This window comes from Panthera leo, chromosome A1, assembly GCF_018350215.1.
Source record: "Panthera leo isolate Ple1 chromosome A1, P.leo_Ple1_pat1.1, whole genome shotgun sequence".
NCBI lineage: Eukaryota > Metazoa > Chordata > Mammalia > Carnivora > Felidae > Panthera > Panthera leo.
Window position 1 is genome coordinate 163,474,900 of NC_056679.1, and position 26,047 is coordinate 163,500,946.

Genomic DNA, 26,047 nt, shown 5'->3' on the forward strand with positions numbered 1-26,047 from the left:
CAATTTATTCTACCACTTTGCCTCTATGATCTTCTGTTATACTCCCTACTACTCTGTTCTAGGTCTCCTGGGCCCCTTACTATTCCTCAAAACCACAGACACAGAAACACTGAAGCATCTTTGCGCTTGGTATTCCTTCTCTCTGGAATGCTCTTCCCCCAGGTATACACATGGCTCCTTTTCTCACTTTATTCAAAACTTTGCTCATGTGTCACCTCCTTCTGTTAGTTGATTTCTCTGCTCCCTATTGTGTTCCTGACTTCATTCATGCTTTTTTTATGTAGCTGTAATTTATTCATTTTCACTGCCACTTAGTATTCTATTGTATGAATATGCCACAATTTATTTATCCATTCTATTGATGGATAGCTATGGTGTTTCTAATGTTTGCTATTGCAAAAAAAAAAAAAATCCTCCTATAAACATTCATGAACACAGCACCTGGTGCAAAATGCTGCATTATAGACTTGTGCATCTTCAGCTTTGCTACAGAATGCTAAATTGTTTTTCAGAAATAGTTGTATCAATTTATACACTCACCAACTATATATAACTGTATTGTCTGCTCTACAGCCCTGCTGAGATTTTTAATTATTCCCAATATGGCAGTTTTTAAATCATCTTTAATAATGGTTTTGATCTGCATTTTTTTTCTGGCTATCAATGAGATTGAGCATCTTTTAATATACTGATCAACTGTATCAGGATTTGAAGAGGGAACAAATGACATGTTAGGATAATCAAAGGAACTAAGTACAAAGATGTTCATGGAGTGTAGGTGAATCCAGACTGTCAGCAATAGAGCTGCTTCTACTCCTAGATCCAAAAGGATAAGAGGAGGGAAAGGTTACTGGAAACCTAGAGGAATAGAGTCTTATGAAGCAGGAAACTTTGGTTGGAAGAAACAGCTAGAGTGAGGAAGGGATTAAGGAGAATAAATATCTCAACTTCACTCTCCTCTCCTGATCTTCTGCCAGGTATCCCCATTGGCTGAATCCAAATGGATGTCAAAGAGGATGAGAACGCTGCTGAGGCCAGGATCCTAAACGAAGCATGGGGTGAAGAATGTAAAGTTGGTATATAGGGGCAAACAAAAGATATTTGCAGGAGCTATTCATTTTTACTTTTCTCTCCTATGAGTAGGAGACTTTCGCCCATTTTTATATTAGGTTATTTTTTTCATATTGATTTATATTAGTTCTTTATGTGGACAATTATTTCTATTGCAAATAAAATTAGTTTCTTTCTGATTGTTATGACTTTTCTTTCTTTTTGCTTGCCTTAATATACTGGCTAGAGCCCCCAATAATTAAAACCAGTGATATTTGTCTGGTTCATGATCTTATACAGAATATTTGCAAATTTGTCTTCATTAAGTATAAAGCCTATTATAGGCTTTTTTTTTCTTAACACCATATACTGAATCAGGATAAGGAAATGCTTTTCTGAGTTTGCCAAGAGGTTTTTGTTATTGTTGTTGTTTTAAATTTCAAATGGATGTTAACATTCAGCAAATATTTTTTCTCCATCTACTAAATACAGGGTCTACAAACTACTGTCCTCAAAGGCCAAATTCAGCCAACAATTTTTTTTTTTTTTTGTAAATACAGTTTTATTGGAAAAGAGCCACACTCACTTGTTTAAGTACAATATGGCTGCTTTCATACTACAATGGCAAAATGTGTAGTTCCGTGGCCTGCAAATTTAAAAATACTTACTATCTAATTAGCCCTTTGCAGAACTTTGTCAACTAGATGGTTATACAACTTTCCTTTTTACCTCTGATCATATGGCTTAGCTGGCTGTTCTCAAAGCGAACACCCCAAATCCATTCTCTGTCCTTTACTGCTCTATTCCCTCTGAGGCTTATTTTCACTAATTGCATCCCCAAGCTCCCTTGCCACTGGCTTTTCATGAGGGCTGACAAATGAGAGGCAGTACCAGGAGATGGGAGGGTGGTAGCCCTCATTGGTCACAGTTCTGACTTGTTATGGTTCTGGCAGAGGATACATTCCTCTACGGCTACAAAGACTTATGGTTAAACCCTTTTCCATAATTCCATTTCTCGCTAAGCATTTCCTCTCTTTGCCTTTGCCCTTTCAATCCTAGAGGTTTCTGGCTATTGTTAGTCACCAAAAGGCTGTCCAAGTATCTGTTATGGGTTCCATTAATCCTTCTGTAAACTGTTCCTTAAATTTCTTTCAGTTATAACTATCTTTTGTGTTTCATCTCTTTCTTGCTATGTCTCTTAGAAGTGCAGCTGTTAATTATACAAACTGCTTTTCTAACATTAAACCAACCTTGAATTTTGGGGATCTACTCAATTGGTCATATTGCATATTGTTATATAGGTCACTGCATTCAGTTTGCTTTTTTTTTTTTTTTCCTTTGAGGTCTTTGTATTTCTATTTATGAGAGAATAACCTGTTATTTTCCTTTCTTATTCTGTCCTTTTTAGATTTTGATATCATGATTCTTCTACCCTCATGCCAAGATTTAAGGAGTGTTCTGTTTTTCTAGATTGAATAATTTATATAAGATAATATGTATTCTTTATGTTTTGTTACAAACTTTTGGAAAAATCATCTGGCTTATTATTTTAAAATCACTTTTGCAAGTTAAATTTTTTTAGAATTTATCCATTTTATTAAGTCTTTAAATTTATTGAAACAAAGTTGTGACACCCTCTATCTTTTAAATATATGCCTCATATCTGGTTCTGACCCTTTTTACCTCACAGTATTATTTATTTACAAATTCCCTAGATTTATTGTTTTAGTAGGATTGCTAACTCTTCCCTCAGTGCATGTCATTACATGTTTATTTTCTATTCCATTAATATCTATTATCTTCATGATTTCATTTATTGTATTTTCTTTAGGATTATTCACTTGTTATTTTTACATCACATTAAATTAAATGCTAAGCTCATTACTTTTTAACTCTTATTTTTTTCCAAGATAGGCACGTAAGTCATAAATTCTCCTCTAAGGACAATTTGGGCTGTATCCCACAAGTTTTTTAAGCAGCTTTCATGAGACATAATTCACATACCATATGATTTACCCAGTTAAAGTGAATAATTCAATAGTTTTTGGTATGTTACATGTTAACTTTATGGTAAAATATATACAATATAGAAGTTGCCATGTTAATCATTTAAAGTACACCATTCAGTGGTATACTTACATTCACAATGCTGCGCAACGACTATCTATTTCCAACATGTTGTCATTACTTCAAACAGAAATGCTAAAATCAATAACCATTAGCTCTCCTTTCCCCCTCCCGTATATCCTGGTATCTACTAGTATCTACTTTCTGTCTCTATAAATTTGCCCGTTCTTCTATTTCATTAACTGAAATCATACAATACTTCTCCTTTTTTGTCTGACTTATTTCACTTAGCATAATGTCTTCAAGGGTCAATGATGTTGTAGCATTATTCAGAACTTCATTCCTTTTGATGGCTAAATAATATTCCATTCTATGTACATACCACATTTTGTTTATCCATTCATCTGTTGATGGACACTTGGGTTGTTTCTGCCTTTTGGCTATTGTGAATAATGCTGCAATAAACACTGGTGTAGAAGTATCTCTTCCAGTCCCAGCTTTCAAATACTTTGGGTATATACCTAGGAATTAAATTACTGGGTCATATGGTAATTCTATCTAGCTTTTTGAAAAACAACCAGACTGTTTCTCTCAGGGGCTGCACTATTTTACGTTCCTATTAGCAATGTACAAGGGTTCCAATTTGTCTATATTCCCATCAACATTTGTAACTTTCAATTAAAAAATTATTACAGCCATTCTTGGAGATGTGAAGTGATATCTCATTGTGGTTTAGACTTGCTTTTTCCAAATGACTAAAGATGTTAAGTGAGCATCTTTTCCTGTGCTTTTTGGCCATTTGTATATCTTCTTTGGGAACTGCATAATCAAGTACTTTGCACATTTTTTAATTGGGTTGTTGTCTTTTTGGGTGTTGAATTTTTAGGGTTTTTAATATATTTGTATTTTTTCTGGATTTTATTTATTTTTTTTTTAATTTTTTTTAATGTTTATTTATTTTTGAGACAGAGAGAGACAGAGCATGAACAGGGGAGGGTCAGAGAGAGAGGGAGACACAGAATCTGAAACAGGCTCCAGGCTCTGAGCGGTCAGCACAGAGCCCGATGCGGGGCTCGAACTCACGGACTGTGAGATCGTGACCTGAGCCGAAGTCGGCCGCTTAACCGACTGAGCCACCGAGGCGCCCCTTTTTTCTGGATTTTATATGTTTTTTCTACATTACATAAAAAAGAAGCTATTACCTCTTCAACCCATAACATATTAACTTCCTCAGGTAAAATTAGTGATTATTCAACATAATTTGTGATCAGTATGGCTTAACAGCGGTCTGACTCTAAGTCTTATTCTGAAAGCATAGGCAGATTTGCCAGTAATTTACTTCTAGCTATGACCAAGTCACATAAACCACCACTATGATCATTTTATCATTGTTTATGTACCACATAAAATTGAAAAATGAATATATATGTAATATGTGTATATATGTGTGTGTTTCATATATATATATATATATATATATATATATATATATATATATATATTTGTAAGGATGAAATTCTAAATAAAAAGAGCAAAACCCAGTATAAAATACTGCTCAGAAGCCCAGAGACAATAGATTTTGTACTATGATGCAATAGAAACATGTAATATTGGAGGAAGAGAACCATTCCATTTAGTATTTTTCTCTCTACCACTATATGAAAATAGTACAAGGCAAGGATTACAGTCAGACTTACCTTTCCTTTAGTTTCTCCTCCATTCTCCACTTCAATTCTTGAGACCTTTCAGAACTAACAGAGGTTTCATTGTGAGGTAGGGGAGAGGAATGAAGTTGTCATTGGCTTTCTGGTCTCCTCCAGCTACTCAGCAGACTAAGGAATTCCTTCTGTGTGCTCCTCACAAGGACCTTCAAAGGTTGGATAATTGGGTGGTCAGATAAGGGAAGTCCCCCAGGCCCAGGGCTACTTAACTTCTAAACAAGGTGTGAGTGGGTACACAAGGGATGTAGCATTAATGGGCATGAGGAAGTAAGAAAGGGGGTGAGGAGAACATTGAGGGATTAGAAGAAGCAAAAGAAACATTTGCCTGGGCCTCACGCTCAGAGCAAGCTACCAATTTAGATACTTTTTAATTTGATGACACTGAATTGATCTTTGCCTGCTTAACATTAATTGTTAACACTGCACGAAGCTAGCATTTCCCATTTAGTAACAGATGCACTTGTAGAAAACAAGTTTGAAATAAGTTTGCTTTTTAAATGCTTATTTTTGCTTTTAATTATTAGAGTTAGAAACTCCCAATGGAAGTGGCACAGTCCTTTGTAGAGCTCTGAACAAAACAGTTAAAACTTTCTATGCAGTCACAACCCTGAAATCAAGACCTGAGCTGAGATCAAGAGTCAGATGCTTAACCAACTGGGCCACACAGGTACGCCTTCCCCCACTTTTTTTAAATACATACCTTTTTTTATTGTATGAATGAATCCGATAACTAACCATGTGGTAAGTTTTCTTTTATAAATCTTAGTGAGTTGCTTTTTTTAAGACGGTCATATAAGAAAATTCTACACTTCACAGGTTAATCATGATATTTAAAAATAACTTTTCAAGGGGCGTCTGGGTGGCTCAGTCGGTTAAGTGTCCGACTTCATGATCTCACAATTCGTGAGTTCGAGCCTGTGGCGGGCTCTGTGCTGACAGCTCAGAAACTGAAGCCTGCTTTGGATTCTCTGTCTCCCTCTTTCGCTGCCCCTCCCCAGCTTGCACTCTGTTTCTGTCTCTCTCTCAAAAATAACCATTAAGCAAAATTTAAAAATAACTTTTCAAAGATATTATTCTCATTTAAAATATATTTTTGTTTTATTATAGTCCAGCATCTCCATTTCCTCCTATAACATGTTTTTAAGTGTATACCACAAGGTGGCATACAAAACCTCATAAAGACATTTCTGGACATCTGTCAAAACTTTACTATATACTTATAGAAAACCTCCCTTAAATCCAGGCAAGAGGGACTCCAACCCTGGACCCTTTGCTTGAGAGCTAGGCTCTGTCCCATTCTATCATATGTCCCTCCCCACACGGTAAGATCACAGCAACTGGGGACGTGTCCCTCCTCACCTGGAGAACCTCTTCCAAGGCCTTCCTGGTCCAAGGCCTTCCTGGTCCATCCCAGGACAGTGGATGAAGCTGGGAAGCACATTCCAAATGTCTGGACCGCTGAAGCAGCACACCTGCAGGAGCTGGGGGTGGGTTGTCCTTGGGACAGGACGGCGTTGGGACAAAGAGAGCTGAGTCCAGCTCGCCCTGCTTTGCTGCTCATCAGTGCCGGGCTCGAGGAGTCCGAGAATTCTGGGAACCTTAAGAAGGCATGTTTGCCAAGGTAGGAACAGTTTGTTAGTGTGATTTATAACTTCTCATTATTTAGGCATATGGTATGTGGACCTCCATTTTCATGGAGAGTCCTGCAAACATTAGAGATGAGACTGTGCACATACAAAATTTGTTATTTTTTGTGTATATTTGCTTACTTATAATCTGTACTTGAAATTAGACTACATTAGAATCCTGAGATTTCAGCAATAAAATCAGCAGCTTATATGACTAGCTTGTATTGGCTATTTATCAGGAAGTAAAAATAACTGTCATCAAAATGGCCTATAATAGAATTTATAAACAAAGGTAAACAAGGCAGCTATTATAGCTAGCCACCACTATTTCAGTTTTCCTCCTTCCAGGAATATAGGACTGTACTAAACTATCCTTAGGTATTACAGGTGTGGCCATGTGGCTAGCTTTTTTTTTTTTTTTTTTTAAGTTTTGGTTTAGACTCTTTATAATAATCTTACTGAGATGTAGCTCTCACACCATAAAATCACCCTTGTAAAGTGTATAATTCAGTGGATTTTAATATTTTCAGTTAGGCAACTAACACCACTAACTTTAGGACTTTTGTACCATTGCCACAAAAAGAAACTTGTACCTGTTAGCAGTGTATGACTAGGTTTGACCACCGTAATTGGAGATGGAAGGTTGTGCATGACGTGACAGCAAGGCTCTTCATGGTGCTGGGTATGTTCTCCCCTTGCCGTGGTGGCGGTATTCCACAGGTGAGGCTACACCAGCTTGTCTCTTGGGAGTGAGGCTAAAAATGGAGCCAAGGCCTTAATGAACCAAGAATGTAGCTAAGAAACACTTTCATTGTGTTAAGTCACTAAGATTTTTGGGTTCGTTCGTACACACAGCATAGTGTAGCCCACCATGATCAATGCACACAGGATAAAGATCAGTTTGATCATAAATTAGTTAGGGAAGGCAGAATTTTTTTTAGAGTGTCTAGAAATTGTAATTATGACTTTTGGGGTGCCTGGGTGGCAGTCAGTGAGCGTGTGACTTGATCTCAGCTCAGGTCATGATCTCACAGTTTGTGGGACCGAGCACCACATAGGGCTCTACGCGGACAGCATGGAGCCTACTTGGGATTCTCTCTCTCTCTCTCTCTCTCTCTCTCTTTGTCCATCCTCCATTCTTGCACTCACACTCTCTCTCAAAATAAATAAATTAAAAACATAAATGACTCATTACTAATTACCTTGTTACAATGAAAAAGAGGCTGATTTTGAATGAGATGATCATTGGAGGAAAGTCATTTCATTTGAGCAAGGGACACTTGACCATTATATTAACCATCAAGGGCCCAATATGACATCATCACAAACCCTGTTCTGCTGATGGGAGGAGCATGATAGCTATCACTATTTTGGACTATACTTTAAGATTTCTTTCTGGACTCCTACCCGGAATTTGATTGGTCTATGGTATAGGGCCCCAGATTCTTTTTTTTTTCTTCCTTCAATCACATATCCTTTAGCCCATATTAAACATAATTTAATCTTTCCTTTTTTAAAAAATTTTTAATGTTTATGTTTAAGACAGAGAAAGACAGCATAGTATGAGTGGGGGAGAGGTGGAGAGAGGGAGACAGAATCTCAAGCAGACTCCCGATTCTGACCTGTCAGGACAGAGCCCAAGATGGGTCTCGAACCCATGAACAGCAAGATCATGACCTGAGCTGAAGTCTGACTCTTAACCAACTTGAGCCACCCAAGTGCCCCTAATCTTTCTTCTTAAATGAGTAATTACAGTATCTCAGGTCTCTATTTCCCGTATCATATCACCGTTCAGTAAGGTTCATACATAATGTGTGGGATATTCTGTTGATCTTAAAATATGCTCTATTCATTAACAGTTTAGGTTCCCATTACTCATCACTGCCAAACTGTATCAAATAATCCCCATTCTTTTCTTCTCTCTTCCTCTAACCTTTATTAGCTATCAGATTAAACTTCCTAAAATGTATTTTTTATCATTAATTTTAATGTTGATTTTTGAAAAGAGAGAGAAACAGAGTGTGAGCAGGCAAGGGGCAGAGAGAGAGAGGGAGACACAGAATCTGAAGCAGGCTCCAGGCTTTGAGCTGTCAGCACAGAGCCCGACGCGGGGCTCAAACTCACAAACTGAGAGGTCATGACCTGAGCTGAAGTTGGATGCTTAACCAACTGAGCCACCCAGGCAGGAGTCTCTCTAAAATGTATTTCTGATCATGACACCTCCCTATACAAAAACCTTCAATGGGGGTGCCTGACTGGCTCAGTCAGTGGAGCATGCAACTCTTCATCTAGGGGCCATGGGTTCCAGTCCCATGCTAGGTGTAGAACTTATATTAAGAAAGAAAAAAAAAAAAAAAAATCGGGGCGCCTGGGTGGCGCAGTCGGTTAAGCGTCCGACTTCAGCCGGGTCACGATCTCGCGGTCCGTGAGTTCGAGCCCCGCGTCAGGCTCTGGGCTGACGGCTCAGAGCCTGGAGCCTGCTTCAGATTCTGTGTCTCCCTCTCTCTCTGCCCCTCCCCTGTTCATGCTCTGTCTCTCTCTGTCCCAAAAATAAATAAAAAACGTTGAAAAAAAAAATTTAAAAAAAAAAAAAAAAGAAAGAAAAAAAATAAAAAGCAAAAACAAAACCTTCAATAGCCCTCGGAAAATAAAAAATAACTTAGCTAGGTATTTGTATTACTTTGGTAGGGCTGCGATGAAAAAGTGCCATAAACTGGGTTGTGTATAAAAAAGGTTATTTATTGCCTCACAGTTCTGGAGGCTAGAAATCAACAATGAAGGTGTTAACAGGGATGATTCTTTTTGAGGCCTGTGAGGAAGAATCTGTTCCATGCCTCCTCCTTAGTTCCTGGAGGTTTGCTGGTAATCTGGCATTCTTTGGCTTGTAGAAGATATATGCCCAGTCCCTGCCTTCCTCTTCATTCCTCTTGAGTCTGTGTTCAAATTACTCCCTTTTATAAAGACATCAGTCATATTGTATTAGGACCCCATTCTACTCCAATATGACTTCATCTACACTGATGTTTACATCTGCAATAACCCTATTTCCAAATAAGGTCACATTCTGAGGTACCAGAGTTTAGTACTTCACAATTCAAACCATAACCGTATTCAACACCCTCCACAAAGTTTCATTCATACTTCCCTTTTCAGCTTTATTTTCCCATACATTACACCTGAATGTAAGTATCTGAGGTACTATAGACAACCAAAAGCCCTGCCTTTCTGTGAATCACTATAATATTTTTCTGACTCTGTTCATTTTTCTTCCTCTCTTTTGTACCGTCTCATCACATCCTGTGCATTCTTCAAAGTCATGTTCAAATGATTCTTCTTTTGTAAGCATAATCCTAAATTTTCTATCTAGAAGTTAAAATCTCTCCTTTATGACACTCTCTGTATATTACCTGTACTTCTCTAATGGACTTCAGCATGTAATTTGTAACTTGTGTTATACATGACTTATATGGTCTATAATCTTTACCACACTGTAAATCCCTTATGAAGATGAGACACACATCTAACTCATTCTTTAATCTTCCCACAAAATTCTTCAAAGTGTTTTACAGCAAATATTTGTTGAATAAAGTTATAAATATCAGAATATCAGAGCTTATAGTTTAAAATCTTTTATACTAGTTAGCATTATTTACTTCTCTAAGATTGAAGAAAAATGTTATTAAAGGTGTTTTTGGCTTAATATATACTATGGAAATGCACAACTGTTTTCAAACCAATACATCGATTCAGATACAAATTCTGAGCCTACAAGGTGAAATTATCAATACCCTTTAAGAGCTTATTAAACAACTCTAAAATTTTTTCCCTACAATAGTTTTTAAAAGTTCCTATGACACAGAAAGAAGTTTCACTTAATTCATCATTATGGTTGAATAAATATTTATTAATCCCATTCTAGGTAGTTCAAACTTACTTTTCAAAGGGGGAAAATATTCCAAAAAAAAATTAAACTGAAAACATGGCACCAATAGCAGAGAAAGATCTGAGAGTTCTGAGCTGGAATTCAGTTTCCTTCCTAAGAAGTAATCATGCTTTGCCTATTCTCTTTTCAGAAGAAAAAGGGAATTCTATATATTATATGTTTTCTTTGCCTTTATATATATGTATTGACATTCAAACATAAGTTTATATAAATTAATAGTTATAAAATAAAACTTCAGGATTTAGTCATCGAGAGTGTGTCAAGACACTTCTATACAACTTTTTTGAATGGAAAAGATATCAAGATTCAAGGAGTTATACATTCTAAACAAACACTTTAAATAGATTTTAGTATTTACTAACTTAAGTACTCAAGGACTTGGTTTGAAGAGTCCAACAGACTGAAAGTCTGCTTTTCAAGAGTACTATGATCTTCCAGCAATGGAGAGATTTTGGCACTTCTATATTCTAATAGTTCACCATCTTTGCTTGATGTCAGTAATTCATTATCGACTACGCCAATAGTTGCATCTTCTACCAGAATATTTGCTTGGTATGCTCCAACTGGAATTTCAGGCAATCCGATGTAGTCATGATCTGCCACTACCGAACCTTGCAAGAGATAAAGACTGTCTGAAAGAAGAAACATCATAAGGTCACCTTTTAGTATTATAATTAAACATCATTTTAAAATTAAACAATGTTAAATAAGGATGAAACCCCAAGTAATAAAAATTAACAATAAGATTAACTTCTGGTGGGTTCTCCTATCTACTAAATAAATATACATGTCAAAGGATGAATAAAATGATATATACAGGGGCGCCTGGGTGGCTTAGTTGGTTAAGCACCAGACTCTTGATTTCAACTCAGGTCATGATCTCATGGTTCATGAGATCGAGCCCCACATCAGGCTCCACGCTAACAGCACAGAGCCTGCTTGGGATTCTCTCTCTCCTTCTCACTCTGTCCCTCTCCTACTCACACATGCATGCTCTCTCAAAATAAATAAATAAACATTAAAAAAATGACAAATACAGTTCATATGCATAGAGTTCAGGAAAGACCAAAAATTTTAAAAGAGTCAAGTTGTCCTGTTCCCTTGACCTGTCTTTGGCAGGTATGGGTGAAGGGATAGAAGGGGCTGAAGATGATGGTAAAGATTAAAAGCAAAGTTATAGAACTCTATTTCTGATGTTGGTGTTATCCTTAAAAGCACCTCTGAGTGAATTAATGGGATCTTGAATGATATTTAACAAATTAAATCCTCACATTTGTAACTTCAGATAACCTAATCTTCATAGAATATGTAGTAGAGCAATAATATCAAATTGTTTATAATATGAAATTATAAACGAATAATAATATGAAGTTACTAGAATGAGGCTTCTGTGAGAGTTACTAAAGTCAGGCTTATATGATACAGGTAAGTAGGCAAGCTTATGTGTAAGTGGGCTTAAAATACTTAGCTTACCTAAGTCTAATTTAATACCAAAATGTTCATGAAGTTTTAAGGTATAGCTAAATTCATACTGAAATACTGACAAGGAACTTTCCTTGCCAGCATTTTATTCTATTTTGAGCAAAGTTATCATCACTATCAAGAAAAAAAAATGCTTAATATGAATGTTAAACTGATGGAAAAGCAGTAGCATCTTTGCAAAAGAAAAAAAAAAGATTAATGTATATAAAAGGATTCCTCCCAACCTGGCATTTTTTAATTCGTTACAACAAAGAACTCTTCCACGATAGATGATTAACTTCCCGGACCCCTGCTTTCTCTTTCTGGATTTTTCTCCCAAAACATTCATAATTCTACGATTTTAATGGCTTAAAGAATCCTCAAATTTTAAGTTCAAGAAATATCAAAAGGAAGATTAATTGCCCATTTAGATAAGAGATTAACAAAAACTTCTCAGAGCATATAAATTTCCTAATAAACCCTGGAATATGATCCTCTTCTACCCATTCTCATGCTAACTTGTGGAAAGCTTACTGAGCCTAATCCAATCCCATTAAGTTTACAACATTTAAGCACTTTTGATTTAAAAACTTCCAAAGATCAAAGCCATGGTCTCTACCCACAGATGGTATAAATGGACTTGGCTTGTGTGGGCATTTAGTTTTGCCCATTTTATTCTTCATTAAGCAAAGTATACTTGGTATTTTAGTTCTGAGAGGTTTTTCCAAGTTTTACCCCACCAATTCTTATTTATGAATAGTAGGAACTAAAATTGAGAAGGATGGTAAGAAGATACACATATTTATGATGAAAATCAAAGTATGGATAATTGAAGGTGGTTAAGAATGAGTTTTGTATGTTAGCATGATGAACTGTTGGACAAGAGGTACTCTGAAAGATAAAAACCAAATCATACAAACCATGAGAAGTGCTACTGCCCAAGAGCAGTAAGAAAGAACAAAATTGTGATCAATGCATTTGAAACACTTTTAGCATATGTTGCTAAGATTCAAAATCAAAGTTCACTCTTAAGGCTCTTAATATTGGAGAAGGCTAGATACTAGTATATAAGAGAACTTTAAAAGGTTAGGTATGATAAAAGCATTGCTGATGAAATTTTTCAAATAAGCCATGGGAATTCCTGCACAAAGCTGCAAAAATATCAGTGAAAGCAGATACCACAGCATTTAAGGTATTTCCAAAGATCCTTGCCAAGATCTTTGATGAAGGACGTTTTTGGTCTCAAACACTGTTTTCAATGCAGATAAATCAGGTCTCTTTTAAAAAATATGTCCAGTAAACATGTATCAACAGGAAAAACATGCACAGATATAAAGTTCTTAGAAGTTACCACTTTGGTATCTTGGAAATGTACTCACAGACCTTCAGCTTAAACACCCCCTTGTTACACTGAACTTCGAAATAAATGGATTTTACCAACTTCACTTGTTTATGAGAGGAGAGTTTCTATATATGTCTTTATATAATATACATACTTTTTCTTTTAAATAAGTGATACATTTTAAAGTACCTATTGCAATAACACTGTAAACAACAAGAACTATACCTGGCAAATTCTATACAAATCACTTTATATGCAATGGAAAATTACTCTGGAGATTTCAAGCCTTGTTTGTGTAAGAAAAAAAACAAAATTCTCATTCATTCAGAAAGGTCAAATATGTTTCAACTCCTACTATGGTCTAAACCTACTGGAGCTAACAGAAATGCTCTTTAACTTCAAAACAAATTACCAAAAATTACCTGAAAGAGACTTTCGATCAGGCCCTACTCACATGATTAAATAATAATAATTAGATACACTGGGTTATATCAAATATATTATTAAAATTATTTTCACCTGTTTCTTTCTACTTTATTCTTTCTACTTTAATGTGACTACTAGAAAATTTAAAATTACACTATTAAATAATTTTTGCATTTTATATATATCTACTGGATGGTACTGATGTAGAATAATCCTGAGTTAGGGATATTAAAAAAGAAGAAATTAAGTTTTTACCCCCAAGATAGAGAGGTAAACATACAATATTAAAACATTTTCAATTCAGTCACATTACATGATAAACTTTACTTAATTTTTCTTTTCTCATTCTGTTAATTTAGTTATCATTATGACATCTGTTTGCTGAAAAGCATTATTTCAGTTTTGACCAGACTGAATAATTAGGTCTTTAGTTTCTCACAAAAAGAGGTAAGGTGTTACCAGCAGTTTGACATACTTTTCCTTACTCAGTTTTTGGTTTTTTTTTTTAAGTTTATTTTTATTTTAAGAGACAGCAAGAAAGCAGGGTAGGATGGGGGGGGGAGGGGGTGGGCAGGGAGGGGTGGGGGAGGGAGGGAGGGAGGGAGAGAGAGAATGAGAGAGAATGAGAATCAGCATGGAGCCTGACATGGGGCTTGAACTCAGAAACCATGAGATCATGACCTCAGCTGAAATCAAGTGGGACGCTTAACCAACTGAGCCACCCAGGCACCCCACCTTATATAGTTTTAAGCGGTAAAAAAATAAAAGAAACAAATTTTTAGATTTCCCTAAGAAGAAAAATAAGTTAAAATTAAAGTCTCAAAAAAGTCCGCATAATTCGGTTTAATTTGTTTCTTCAAACAGAAAAATACATGGTTTTAAAATAATTTTCTTATTCTGAAAAGAGGTGACCAGACTAATTCTATATATGGCCTGATAATCCTAAAAGTATTAGAATGTATTGCCACACTAGTATATCCTTCCTTATGATAAAATAACAATAATTATAATTTGATACTACATAATTGTCACTATAATAGATAAGCAATACTAACAACAGAGAACTGAAGGACTCTTGATTTAGAGATTATACAACTAGGAGCCCAGACAAAGGGAGGTTCTGTGGATGAATTACATTAACAATAAAAATCATGGGCTTGACAATAAAGAACTAAGGTTAGTTTTGTTTCCTGACTGTAGACCATAATTGTGGTTGGGAGAATAATGGGCCCCTAAAGATGTCCATGTACCAAAAACTCCCTGAACCTGTACTTATATTACCTTACATGACAAAGGAAAATTAGAGAAGTGACAGAATTAAGGTTGTTAACCAGCTGACCCTAAAATAGGGAGATTATCCTGTACTATCCAGGTGGCCTCAAGAACATGGTCCTTAAATGTGGAAGGGGGAGGAAGAGAGAAGTTGCAGTGCCTGTGACCTGAGAAGGACTCTACCAGCCATTGCTGGCTCTGGAGAGGCAGGAGACCACAACCCACACGAGGTGGGCAGCCCCTCAAAGGTGGGAAAGGCAAAGAAATAGGTTCTCTTCTAGAGTTTCCAGAAAGGAACACAGCCCTGCCAACATTTGGCTTTAGCCCAAGAAAAATTATCTTGGCATTCTAAGATACTGAATTGTAAGATGTGCATTTTAAACCACTAAATTTATGGTAATTTGTTATGGCAGGAAAAGGAAACTTACAAAATAATGAAGACCATTTCATAAATTGTGAAGGGCAATCAGCAGACAGATATCTATCACAACTTCCACCCAAAACAAAATAAAACTACTCAAAATGTATGTTGGATACGATAAGGAGTCAGTAACATTTTTCCTTTCAAAGGGAACATTATGATCACAAAAAGATAGTATGGAATGTCATAAAACTTCTTGTTAAAATAATTAGTCTTGAAAAGGTACCTGACATTGAACTACTAAACAAAATGACATAGGGTTGCTAAAAATAGCAATGAGAAATATTGTAGACCTAGTACTGAATGTGTTCCCTCATGTTCTAGATAAGAATGGATAAGAAGTTGGCAACAGAAGCTTATCTGCTTTGGACAGTGAGTCTTTAAAACAGCTACGAGATCTCATGGCTGGTAAGGGTAGCAATGATAAGTGCAGACAGACAGTGCACAGCAATGATAAGTGCAGAGGCTATACCTCTTTCAAATTTATGTCAAATGAAAGAAAAGGATTTAAGTCATTCAAAGACATTTAGTTTGCTTCACATTCAGCTCAAGGACTCTTTAAAATCAGCTTTTGAATTAAAGATTTTCAAGAAAATGTGTGATACTGAAGAAAAAGATGGCAGAAATCACATTTATTTTGAATCTAAGAAAAAAATGAAAAGAAAAGAAAAGAAAAAGAAACACAAAATAAGAAACAAAGAGTAATCAAGAACCAGATTCCAGGATGGCCAGACCACACGTCCTCTGATTAACAAGAAAAAACAATTTTACCCATTTATCTCAGGTTTCTTATATGTACACTAGTACTAAAATTGTGATTTCTTTTATATTACTGGAAGAAATATCAGCAGAGAATTCGAGCATGAGGCAAAAATTAGACTGCCTCTGTTTAGAAACTGTTCTCCTCAATTGGATTCTGAAATATGCAGGAGTAGCAAAATGTTTGGCCTCCTTTCTGAGAAAGTCTTTGGTAACAGCAAACTGTAAAATGTTGAAACAGATCCTGATATAGCAACATTTTCAATGTAAATTTTGTATTAATTAAGGAAGGTTTACACATTAGAAGGGAGCAAGTCCTGAATGCTGAGACTAGGGAGAAAATCATGCTAGAGAAAAAAGGACAACATGTACCTGTATAATCAGTTTTTTTCCTACTTAATTTGCATAAGACAAATCATGAAGGGAACTCAGTACTGAGAAGAGGTACAAGGAATGAAAGCGCCGACCTTCCAAGAAAGAGAATGAGTACTGTGAGATTTCAGAATTAGAAGAGTCCAAGGTAAGTTTACTAATAGAGCAATTAGGCTGTCATAAGCAGAAGGAAAGGTGCTAAGAATTTTAAACATGAGAGTTGTAACCCAGATCGGAAGCAAAGCTAAACTATTCTTGAGCAGCCTCCAAGGCCTTTTTTATCCTAAAAAACTAGGGTAAACATAAATAGTCTATTATTGCTCTTATAATATTCACTTAAGCCTGGTACTGTATTATCTTCCTTTGTTATTCATATTCAAAGAATACTGCTTTATAGGAAAAGCAAAATTAACTGGATGAGGTACCAATTCACTCCCTGTCAGTTATCCACCCAAGAGAATCTGTAGGGAGCAGTTAAAATAGGCTGGAGAAAGTGGGATTTAATCTGAAAGCCATGGCAAAATGTCACTTATCTCTTAATCTCTGAACGGAAGAGTTAAAGAAATCAGGATATCATCCTGACTGTTCAAAACCACATTTGGGGGCAAGTATAACCTTGCTGTCAAAAGGCTATCACCTCTTCTGACAGTACCTTAAAGCATTCTGACTACACCCTACTCTGCACCCTCCTTGCATCCATCATGACCTGACTATGGTGCAACATTACAAATTAATCACTTTTTTTTTTAAAGTTCCCTAGTGTATTTATCTCACAGAATTATGGTTAGTACGGTTGGTTCTGGCATTATTTATCTTAGTTGATATTTTCTGATGCTAAACAAGGCACAAAGTGACAAGTAAAATATTGTGAAAGTAAAAATAGAAAAGGTATTAATTCTTCCTTCTGTGAAATAGGTACAGCATCTCCTATGTGAACTGTGGGGCAAATGTGTGAAAAGTAAACTAGAAATCAAAATAAAATTTCTTCCAAGCCTGACAGTTTCAGAAGAGACATTGTAATAAAACAGAATACCTGGTATCTAAAACTATACCACATTTTATAAAAATGGGAAGGGGAAAGAAAACCTAACTAAGAGAAGGAGTTTAGGCCAGGGTCGGGGGATTCTTATATTATTTTTAAGTTCTCTCCTCATTCAAAGAGTAAAAATTCAGATAAATGACAGATGTTTACCTTGTTCACTGGACTCTCTTACATAGGGCTTAAGGTGGGACATTTTGATAGGTCTTTTAAGTCTAGTCCCAGTGTTGTCTCTCAGAACAGCACATCCACTTTCGGTAATATAGTCTATGACACAAGGACCAACCCATTCAGACTGGAAACGACCATCCTTCCACCAATTCTTCCTTTGTCGTAAAACTTCATGACCTACTTTTAGATGAAATGGATTTAACTGCTTTGGTTTCTTTTTAACAATGACTTTGCTTTTATTCAGTTCCTCAAAATTGTTGTTCTCCACCTACAATAGCAAAATAAAAAAGAGAACAAAGGAATGAAAGAGCTATAGTATCTTGAAGGTAAATGCAGATAATAACAAAATGGTTATTTTACTGAGATACTACTACAAAGTGGGTATGAATCCCATTTGAATCTTAAAATATTTCAAAACCAGTATCATTAATACCCTAACTTCACAAAGAAGTTAAACTGAGATTGGTTAAGCAATTGGCCCAAATCAAACAACTGGAAAGCAACAAGACCAGAAATCTGAGTTCAGCTCTACTTGATACCAAAATACAAGGTTCTCCCATTATTGTCTCTCATGATTTTTAAAAAAATTTTTTTTTACATTTATTCATTTTTGAAAGACAGAGAGAGAGACAGAGCACAAGCAGGGGTGGGGCGGAGAGAGAGGGGGACACAGAATCTGAAGCAAGCTCCAGGCTCTGGGCTGTCAGTACAGAGCCCGACGCGGGGCTCAAACTCACAAATGGTGAGATCATGACCTGAGCCAAAGCTGGACACTCAACCGACTGAGACATCCAGGCGCCCCGGTCTCTCAAGATTTTATAGCTAATAAGCATACTGTTTTATCAAGACAAACAGAATTTAACAGAAAAAAATTTGGCTTAGTATATTATATATATGCTTATGGATGTGTGCGTACCTCCGTGTGTATGTATGTGTATGCCAAAATTTTTTAAATTGCCTTATGGATTTTTAGATTATAGAGTTTTCTATTAAATAGAATCACCTGTCGTCCTGATGCTGTCTTATTCTCCATTTTTGATAATTTATCAGCTTCTTTAACTGCACCTAGAATTTTGGCAAACATACTTGTATCATCACCATCCACTTCATGAAGAATATCTGAAGTCTCAGGCATATAAGGATTTCGAGTAAACATTTGAAAATATGGTGTATTTTTAGTAGGTTCCTATTTTAACGAAAATAAACAACAATTTGTAATAAATTACATAGCAAGAAACAGTCATCACTCAAAAGTGAGGAATTATAAAAAGTATAAAAAGACACACACCAAGTGAGTTACATTGAAGGCAAATGAAATGGCTGATAGGTGATCATCCCAGTTGTTTGGGTGGTCAGCACAGTGTTTACAAAGAAATGCTTTGATTGTGCTAGATGTACTTTCAGTTCGATAAACAGCTTGGGAGGCGTGAGAAATTACAATTTGCTTTGTGCCAAACAATCCACATAGTTCAACATTGATCTGAAAAATATATAAACAAAGTTGACTTTAAAATTTGTATTTTATGCTGATTCAAAGGGCCACATGCACCCCAATGTTTATAGCAGCACTATCAACAATAGCCAAAATATGCAGAGCCCAAATGTCCATCAACTAATGAATGGATAAAGAAGATGTGGTATATATACATACAATGGAATACTACTTGGCAATGAGAAAGAATGAAATCTTGCCATTTGCAACAACATGGATGGAACTGGAGAGTATCATGCTAAGCGAAGTAAGTCAGTCGAGAAAGGCAGATATAGGATTTCACTCGTGGAATTTGAGAAATTTAACAGATGAACATAGGGAAAGAGAAGGAAAAATAAGATAAAAACAGAGAGGGAAGCAAACCATAAGAGACTTTTAAATACAGAGACCAAACTGAGGGCTGATAGGGGTGGGAGGGTGAGGGAGTGGGTTAACTGGGTGATGAGCATTAAGGAGGGCCCTCTTCGGGATGAGCATTGGATGTCATATGTAAGAGATGAATTGTTGGGTCCTAGTCCTGAAACCTAGACTACATTGTATGTTACCTAATTTGAGAATATAAAAATTAAAAAATTAAAGAAATAATAAAGTTTGTATTTGAATCTTGCCTTTTTCACTGATCGTAGCCGTTCTATATAAAAGCATACATATTGTATTAAAAACAGCAATGACTATTTATTGAGTCATTATGTGGTCAGTACACTAAATGCTTTACATTAGCTTAGAACAATCATAAGTTATCATTAACTCCATTTTACAGATAAGAAGTTGAAGCTTTGGGAGGCTAAGTGCCTTGCTAAACATACACATACAGCAAGGAAATCAAAGAATAGAATTTAACACTAACCCTGAGTTCATGTAACATTTTAATTCAGCAAACAATTTCTCAAAAAAACACGAAGTCACATAATCTGGTTAATAGCTATGTGACTTTGACAAGTAACCAAACTTCTGTGTACTCACTTTCTTCATCTGTAGAATGAGGAAAATCCTACCCAGGACTCTTGAGCATTATAGGAGTAGATGTTTGTAAAGCACCTAAAACAGTTCTTGGCAACTTACTAAGTACTTTATAACTTGTAATGTTACTATTATTGTTGTGGTTATTTTATTATCTGCAGGACCTAACAAAAGCCAAAATGAGTTTAGAAAACTTCTAACAGTAAGTCTATAAAATGTGGAACAACTTACTTTTCCTACCTTATGCCTCGGACTATGTTTTATTATTCTTAACTGGGTAAATGTTTGATTAATAAACCTGTCTTTTGAAAAACTATATTCTTGTTGCTTAATTGTAAGAAGACAAGTATCACAGTAACTAAAAAGGTAAAGCTAATAAATTAGGAAAAAAAACCCAACAAAAACAAAATCATATTTCCCAAGCTGCTGTGCAGGTAAGGGTAGTCATGTGATATAGTTCTGGCCCAAAGAGCTGTAAATGGAAGTTGCTGGGCAGACTCAGATGGTACTAGCTTTTTTGGTCTGTTGTCCTACCCATTTCTTCTGTCTGAAACACAGACTTTGTGGCAAGGGCTCTGGCAGCCATGTCATGAACATAAGATTGAGAGTCACATCTCAAAGATGATGGAACATAATACTAGAAGCATGGGTCCCCAATGACATTCAGAGTTACCCTTCCAACCTTGGACAGCCAAGAGAAGAGAGGGGTACTCTCTTGTACCTTACTTGGGGTAAGGATATCAGGATAGCACCTTATTCTCTTACTTGTAGCTAATAGAGTTCCTAGCTAATATATGTACTAATTTAGGCTGCCTCCTTTTAATTCAAAAGTAATTTAGAAGAAATCCTAGAGGGGCACCCACATGGCTCAGTGGGTACAGCATGCGACTCTTGATTTCAGGGTTTTAAGTCTGAGCCCCACATTGGGTGGGGAGGAAGGAGAGAGGGAGAAAGAGACAGAGAAAGAGAGAAATCCCAGAGAATTGGTATCATTTGGGATAGCCTCAATCTGAGGTTATAATCAATGGCTTTAAATGACTGACCTCTGGAAAAGGGTCAGACAACTTTGTTTCAATAAGTTGTCTAGGAATGATCCAGTGAATTCATTTGTGGGATGCTATCCTGATATCCTTACCCCAAGAGCCTTTTTTCTTCCATCAACAAGACATTCTATTAATGGTTATAATTTTGGTTTTCCTTAAGACCTATCTTTAAAATCAAAGAAGCAGATTTTCCTTTGACAATGTTTATTGTCTTTCCTTCAGAGACTTACAAAAAGTTCGTGCATTTTATTAAAACATCTGTATTTTCATCCAACTGTGTAATACACACACACACATTGTATTCATCCACACTGTAATATTCTAATATTATTTCAACACTTTAGCAGTGTTTTCTATGTATTTTCTGGAAAAGAAAACATTACATTTTGTCACCATTATGTTCTCTCAGTAATATTTAAACCACTGAAATCACAGCAAAAAGAACAAATTTTCTCAATCTTCTGTGAGTTTTAGTTTTTTGCTATTAAACCTCACAAAAGAGGCTTATAAACATTTACTGATACCTTTGGTAAAATTTCCAAACTCCTGGATTATCACATGACTTTAAACATAACTGGAAAAACTGGTGATTCATAATAGCTTCACAGTGTTATTATTATTATCTCTAAGCACTATATGCACTTAGGGTGAGGCTTTTCATTAGTTACTTTTCATTACTTACTGAAAGGTAAGTAAAATATGCTCTTAGATATAAGTTATTTATCTTACCTCATGAATGAACTCCTCTCTTTGGTCCATTATTATTTTCTGTGGTGGTCCATATAAGAAAAATATATTGATAATAGCTTTAGAAACTTCTGATGGTGAAACATCACAGAGAGGCAAAATCACAACCCATTTTGTGAACAAATCTGTCATGATTATAGCATACACGTGACTTCTGATGCTTGTATGAAATGGGCCCATCAGATCAACAGTAACTATACTCCATGGATTCTCCACCTTGAGAAAGTGCTGTTTAGGAGCTAGAATAACTGTATTTTTTGCCACTTGGCAATGCTGACAAGCATATACCTATAAAATAGGCACACAGTAAAAAAAAAAAAAAAAAAGAAATGAAATACAGATGTTAATATAGTCAACATAATACCAGTCTTATAAATCTGAACTTGAAAATGGTTAACTGGTACTTTGTGTTCTGAAAGAGAAACTTTTAGACTATTCTCAGAATAGAATAAAACCTTCTATTTAGAATAATAAGCAAAATATTACTTGTTATTACAATCCAAGGACTACCTTAACAGGTCTTATTCACATGGAACAATAGTTTATATTCAATATATATTTATTAAATGAATAAATCTTCAAACAAATTTCTTATATCAAATTTGTTAAAATTTGAAGTCAGTAGCTGAATATACAATAATTTCTATAATCAAAAGATTTTTTCTTTTAAAGTTATCATTCTAATAAATGTAGTCATTAATCTATTCCAACAATATTTATTAAAACATAATTTTATTCAAACAATACTTACAGATGCCAGAAATCCCTCGAGGTCTCAAGAAAACAGAAAGACCAAAAGCAAAGCCCATGCTGTCATGGAGGTTTTTACGTAAGTGGGATGAGAATTGATTAACATATGGATGCTGCCACTGCTCAACATATTTCTAGAATTCCACTTAGGAAACTTCTTTTAAACCAACTTGTGAACAAAATTTTATAAACTGTCTTTGCATTACAGTTACTTTTAATCAAAAGTCTTATCTTCCAACTTATATACTAGTTTTCATAATAACCTCTGATTATTTCCAAAAATCATATCCATTCTCAAATGATAAAGATTTGGCAAATATTTCACTGAATAAAGTAATGTGTGGCAGGTTATAAAGGCAAATACAATTACTGAGGTCTTAGAATATATGCATAGACTACAAACTGATAACTCATAAATGATTTTTAGTTAGTTGTTGGTTTAATTTTTTATACCTGAAATGACAATCTTTTCAATGTACTATTATAATTATTAAAGGGATCTCATATACGTACCAAGGAATTCCTACCATTCATCATATAAAGTACACTAGAAACAGTAGGAATCAGATGACCTACCAGTAAGAATACCACAATTCCTAGATGAATTTCCTATAAGAAGAAGTTGAAGGTTTAATAGGTCATAAAGTTACAAAACTCAGACGAATTTCATTATTTTGCAACTTGATTTTACCTTTAGTTGATTTGGGGTATCTACCATATTTGATATTTTCTATATCAAGATGAAATATGCACAAAAGATGAGAGCATACAATGGATCTGACTTATGAACATAGTCTCCTCTCAAGAAAAGATCACATGATTGCCATCAGAGAGGTAATCATTTAGTCAAAAGAATTTCAGCCCCATTTGAATTCTGCCTATACAAGAGTTGAATGATGAAAACCTGGTTCTAAATAATCTATTTAAATATGCTATTTTTCAAATGTTTAAATAACGTTTTAGTTCAAATTATACTTTAGTGATTTTAAAGGAGAATTTTGATGGGAAGTAAAACTCCTTTTAAATGTTTTTGTACAAAAACTACCATACAAAAAGTGCTTAATAAGAGGTAATATCTAGAATAAATCTGGAGCAATAAAGAATTTTGGATATCTACTACAAAGACATTATTTAAAATATTCTCGTGCATGCACAAGTGGGAAAGGGACAGAGAGAGAAGGAGAGAATCTTAGGCAGGCTCCACGCCAGTGAGGAGCCTACTGTGGGGCTCGATCTCACAACTGTGATATCATGACCTGACCCAAAATCAAGAATCGGACACTTACCGACTGAGCCACCCAGGTACCCCTAAGAAATTCTTAATACATAAGCCATACCCACTGTTTGACATCATTGGTCACAGAAGTCCAATAATAACTGGATTCCACTAGAGTAAGGGTCCTGGATATGCCATGATGAGCTCCAGTGTCATTTTCATGGCATTCTCTTAGGACTTTCTTTTTTTCTTCTTCTGAAACAATCACCAAACGATTTTGTTTTCTGTCTTTTCCAACATAAAACAGCTTTTTTTCTAGAATAAATAATGCCAAAAAGATATAATTGCAATTTTTAGAGACCAATATAGTTTTAAAATAATCACAGCCTTATCTTCAAGCCGTTACGTTTTTTTTTTTTTTACTCTTTTTTTCCCTCTAAGATAGCATATTTATTTGTAATGAATACATGCAGTCTGAAAGGTTTTCAGCTGCTAAACTTACTAGATACATAGGAGGAGCACCAGTTGCTGTAATTTTATAACTATACCAGTGGAGCTAGCTTGCTCACCAAAACATGTAATAACCACAGAAGTATAAAATTATCTTTTCATGGGAGTACTCAAACTGGAAAAAAACTCCAAAATACAGCATCAAGTTACTAATGTGCTTAATTAACTATATGCTGAGTGGAACATTCCTTACTTGAATTAGAAGGTAAGCAACTTAAGAGCAGGAACCTCATCTAAATTATTCATCAATGTATTATCCTCAACCTAACATGTGATTGGCACACAGTAGGAACTTGGTAAACATTTGCTGCGTAAATGATTAAATAAATAAATGAATGAATCCTAACTTTACCAAAAAGTAAAACGTGTCCTTACTAAGTGTAGAGGAATTATAGGAAGGGTTATACACAGAGAGATAAGGGGAGGTGTTTATTTATTATTTTATAGTCTTCATGACCCGCTTTTAAGGAAGTCTGATTTTCTACCTATAGACAAAACTCCCATTAATAGCACCAACATTCATTCATTTATCTGGTGACTACCAGCTTATTTCAACTCAAAACTTCTCTTCCCTGTGAAGAGGAGAAAGAGAAAAATTATCATAATCTTTCAACATAAAGATTCTACTGCCTTTCAAATATTCATTCCATTCAGGGGGATTAGGTGTCCAAAAATGAATGTGATCCTGAGAATATCTGATGGCAGGGGGAGACCACAGGAATAAATATAGCAAGAAAAGTTAACGTCAACACTTTCATGTTAGCATCAATTAAGCTCTTCATTAATAGTGACATAAGTGGTAGAAAGTGTCATTAAAGTTGGAACCACCTGAGAACAAAAGCAGGCAAGGTTAATTTAGGTGAGTGTTTAATTTTTCATGGTATCATTTTCGGTCTATGATTTAAAATGGCCTTTTCATGCTTGCTGGCATTCAGTTAGCTTCAGTGTCATTTTTATTTTGCTTTTGAGTGAGTGGCATCATCAATTACACTGGTAACTGTTAAGCAACAACCAGTTACTGCAGAAATTCTCAGGACTCCACAGAGAACACACATGGAAAAGCATCTATATTAACTTTTTACTTAAGATGTAGGGCATTAATGTTACCTCTGAAGATAAATTTTTTTGCTGCTCTTCTTATGCCACTCCTCTCACTTGGTAGCGTAGTTGGATGATATTCACCAGTTCGTTTATAATACGCAATCTGCTTAAGATGAAGGTCACCATTTTTTCCACTACGGACCATCATGAACCTAGGTAAAAGATATTTAAAGGTATAACTTAAATGATAAGCTTGTGCAGTTGCTATTTCAGTGCAGGCTGCTGTCATATTTCTGCTTACATATGAATTGAACATTCCCAGGATATTATCTGTGACGGAGATAATTATAGTACAGAAAAGGAACTGTGTGACGTATATGAACTAAAATATTCAAAAGCTATTTTTGAGATACATCATGACACATTATCTTGTCTCTTTCCATGTGAGAATAAATGCTGAAAATTTTCCACATAATGGGAAAAAAGAAAATAAACAAGTACACTTCTAAAAGTTTTGCTTCAAGTCTCTCACTACCATCAATTGAAATGTCACTTATTTAAGATGGTTGTTATGTGACATTTAAATACATGATAGGTTATAAAAGGCAGAAATAGT

General features: G+C 35.4%; 1 protein-coding gene across 16 annotated transcripts in view; it reads right to left on the reverse strand.

Moving 5' to 3' along the window:
• GIN1 (gypsy retrotransposon integrase 1) overlaps positions 1 to 26,047 on the reverse strand; it is a 78,840-nt gene that overhangs the window by 44,939 nt on the left and 7,854 nt on the right. For 9 of the 16 annotated variants that reach the window (XR_006204374.1, XR_006204372.1, XR_006204368.1 and 6 more), the window contains exons 2-12: positions 25,498 to 25,643; positions 24,002 to 24,195; positions 23,241 to 23,273; positions 21,897 to 22,202; positions 18,961 to 19,152; positions 18,676 to 18,858; positions 17,655 to 17,940; positions 10,772 to 11,041; positions 7,060 to 7,208; positions 6,198 to 6,436; positions 4,815 to 4,984 (exon numbers count right to left, since the gene is read on the reverse strand). Coding sequence is in view for 3 of the 16 variants with exons in the window: in XM_042944620.1 (XP_042800554.1) it covers positions 9,308 to 9,417; positions 10,772 to 11,041; positions 17,655 to 17,940; positions 18,676 to 18,858; positions 18,961 to 19,152; positions 21,897 to 22,202; positions 23,241 to 23,273; positions 24,002 to 24,195; positions 25,498 to 25,639 (1,716 nt within the window). In the remaining 13 variants the exon portion in view is untranslated. Of the gene's footprint in view, positions 1 to 948; positions 1,043 to 3,499; positions 3,639 to 4,814; positions 4,985 to 6,197; positions 6,437 to 7,059; positions 7,209 to 9,184; positions 9,418 to 10,349; positions 11,042 to 17,654; positions 17,941 to 18,675; positions 18,859 to 18,960; positions 19,153 to 21,896; positions 22,203 to 23,240; positions 23,274 to 24,001; positions 24,196 to 25,497; positions 25,644 to 26,047 lie in introns of those variants that run through there. The other 7 variants (XR_006204373.1, XR_006204371.1, XR_006204370.1 and 4 more) reach the window with 7 other exon arrangements.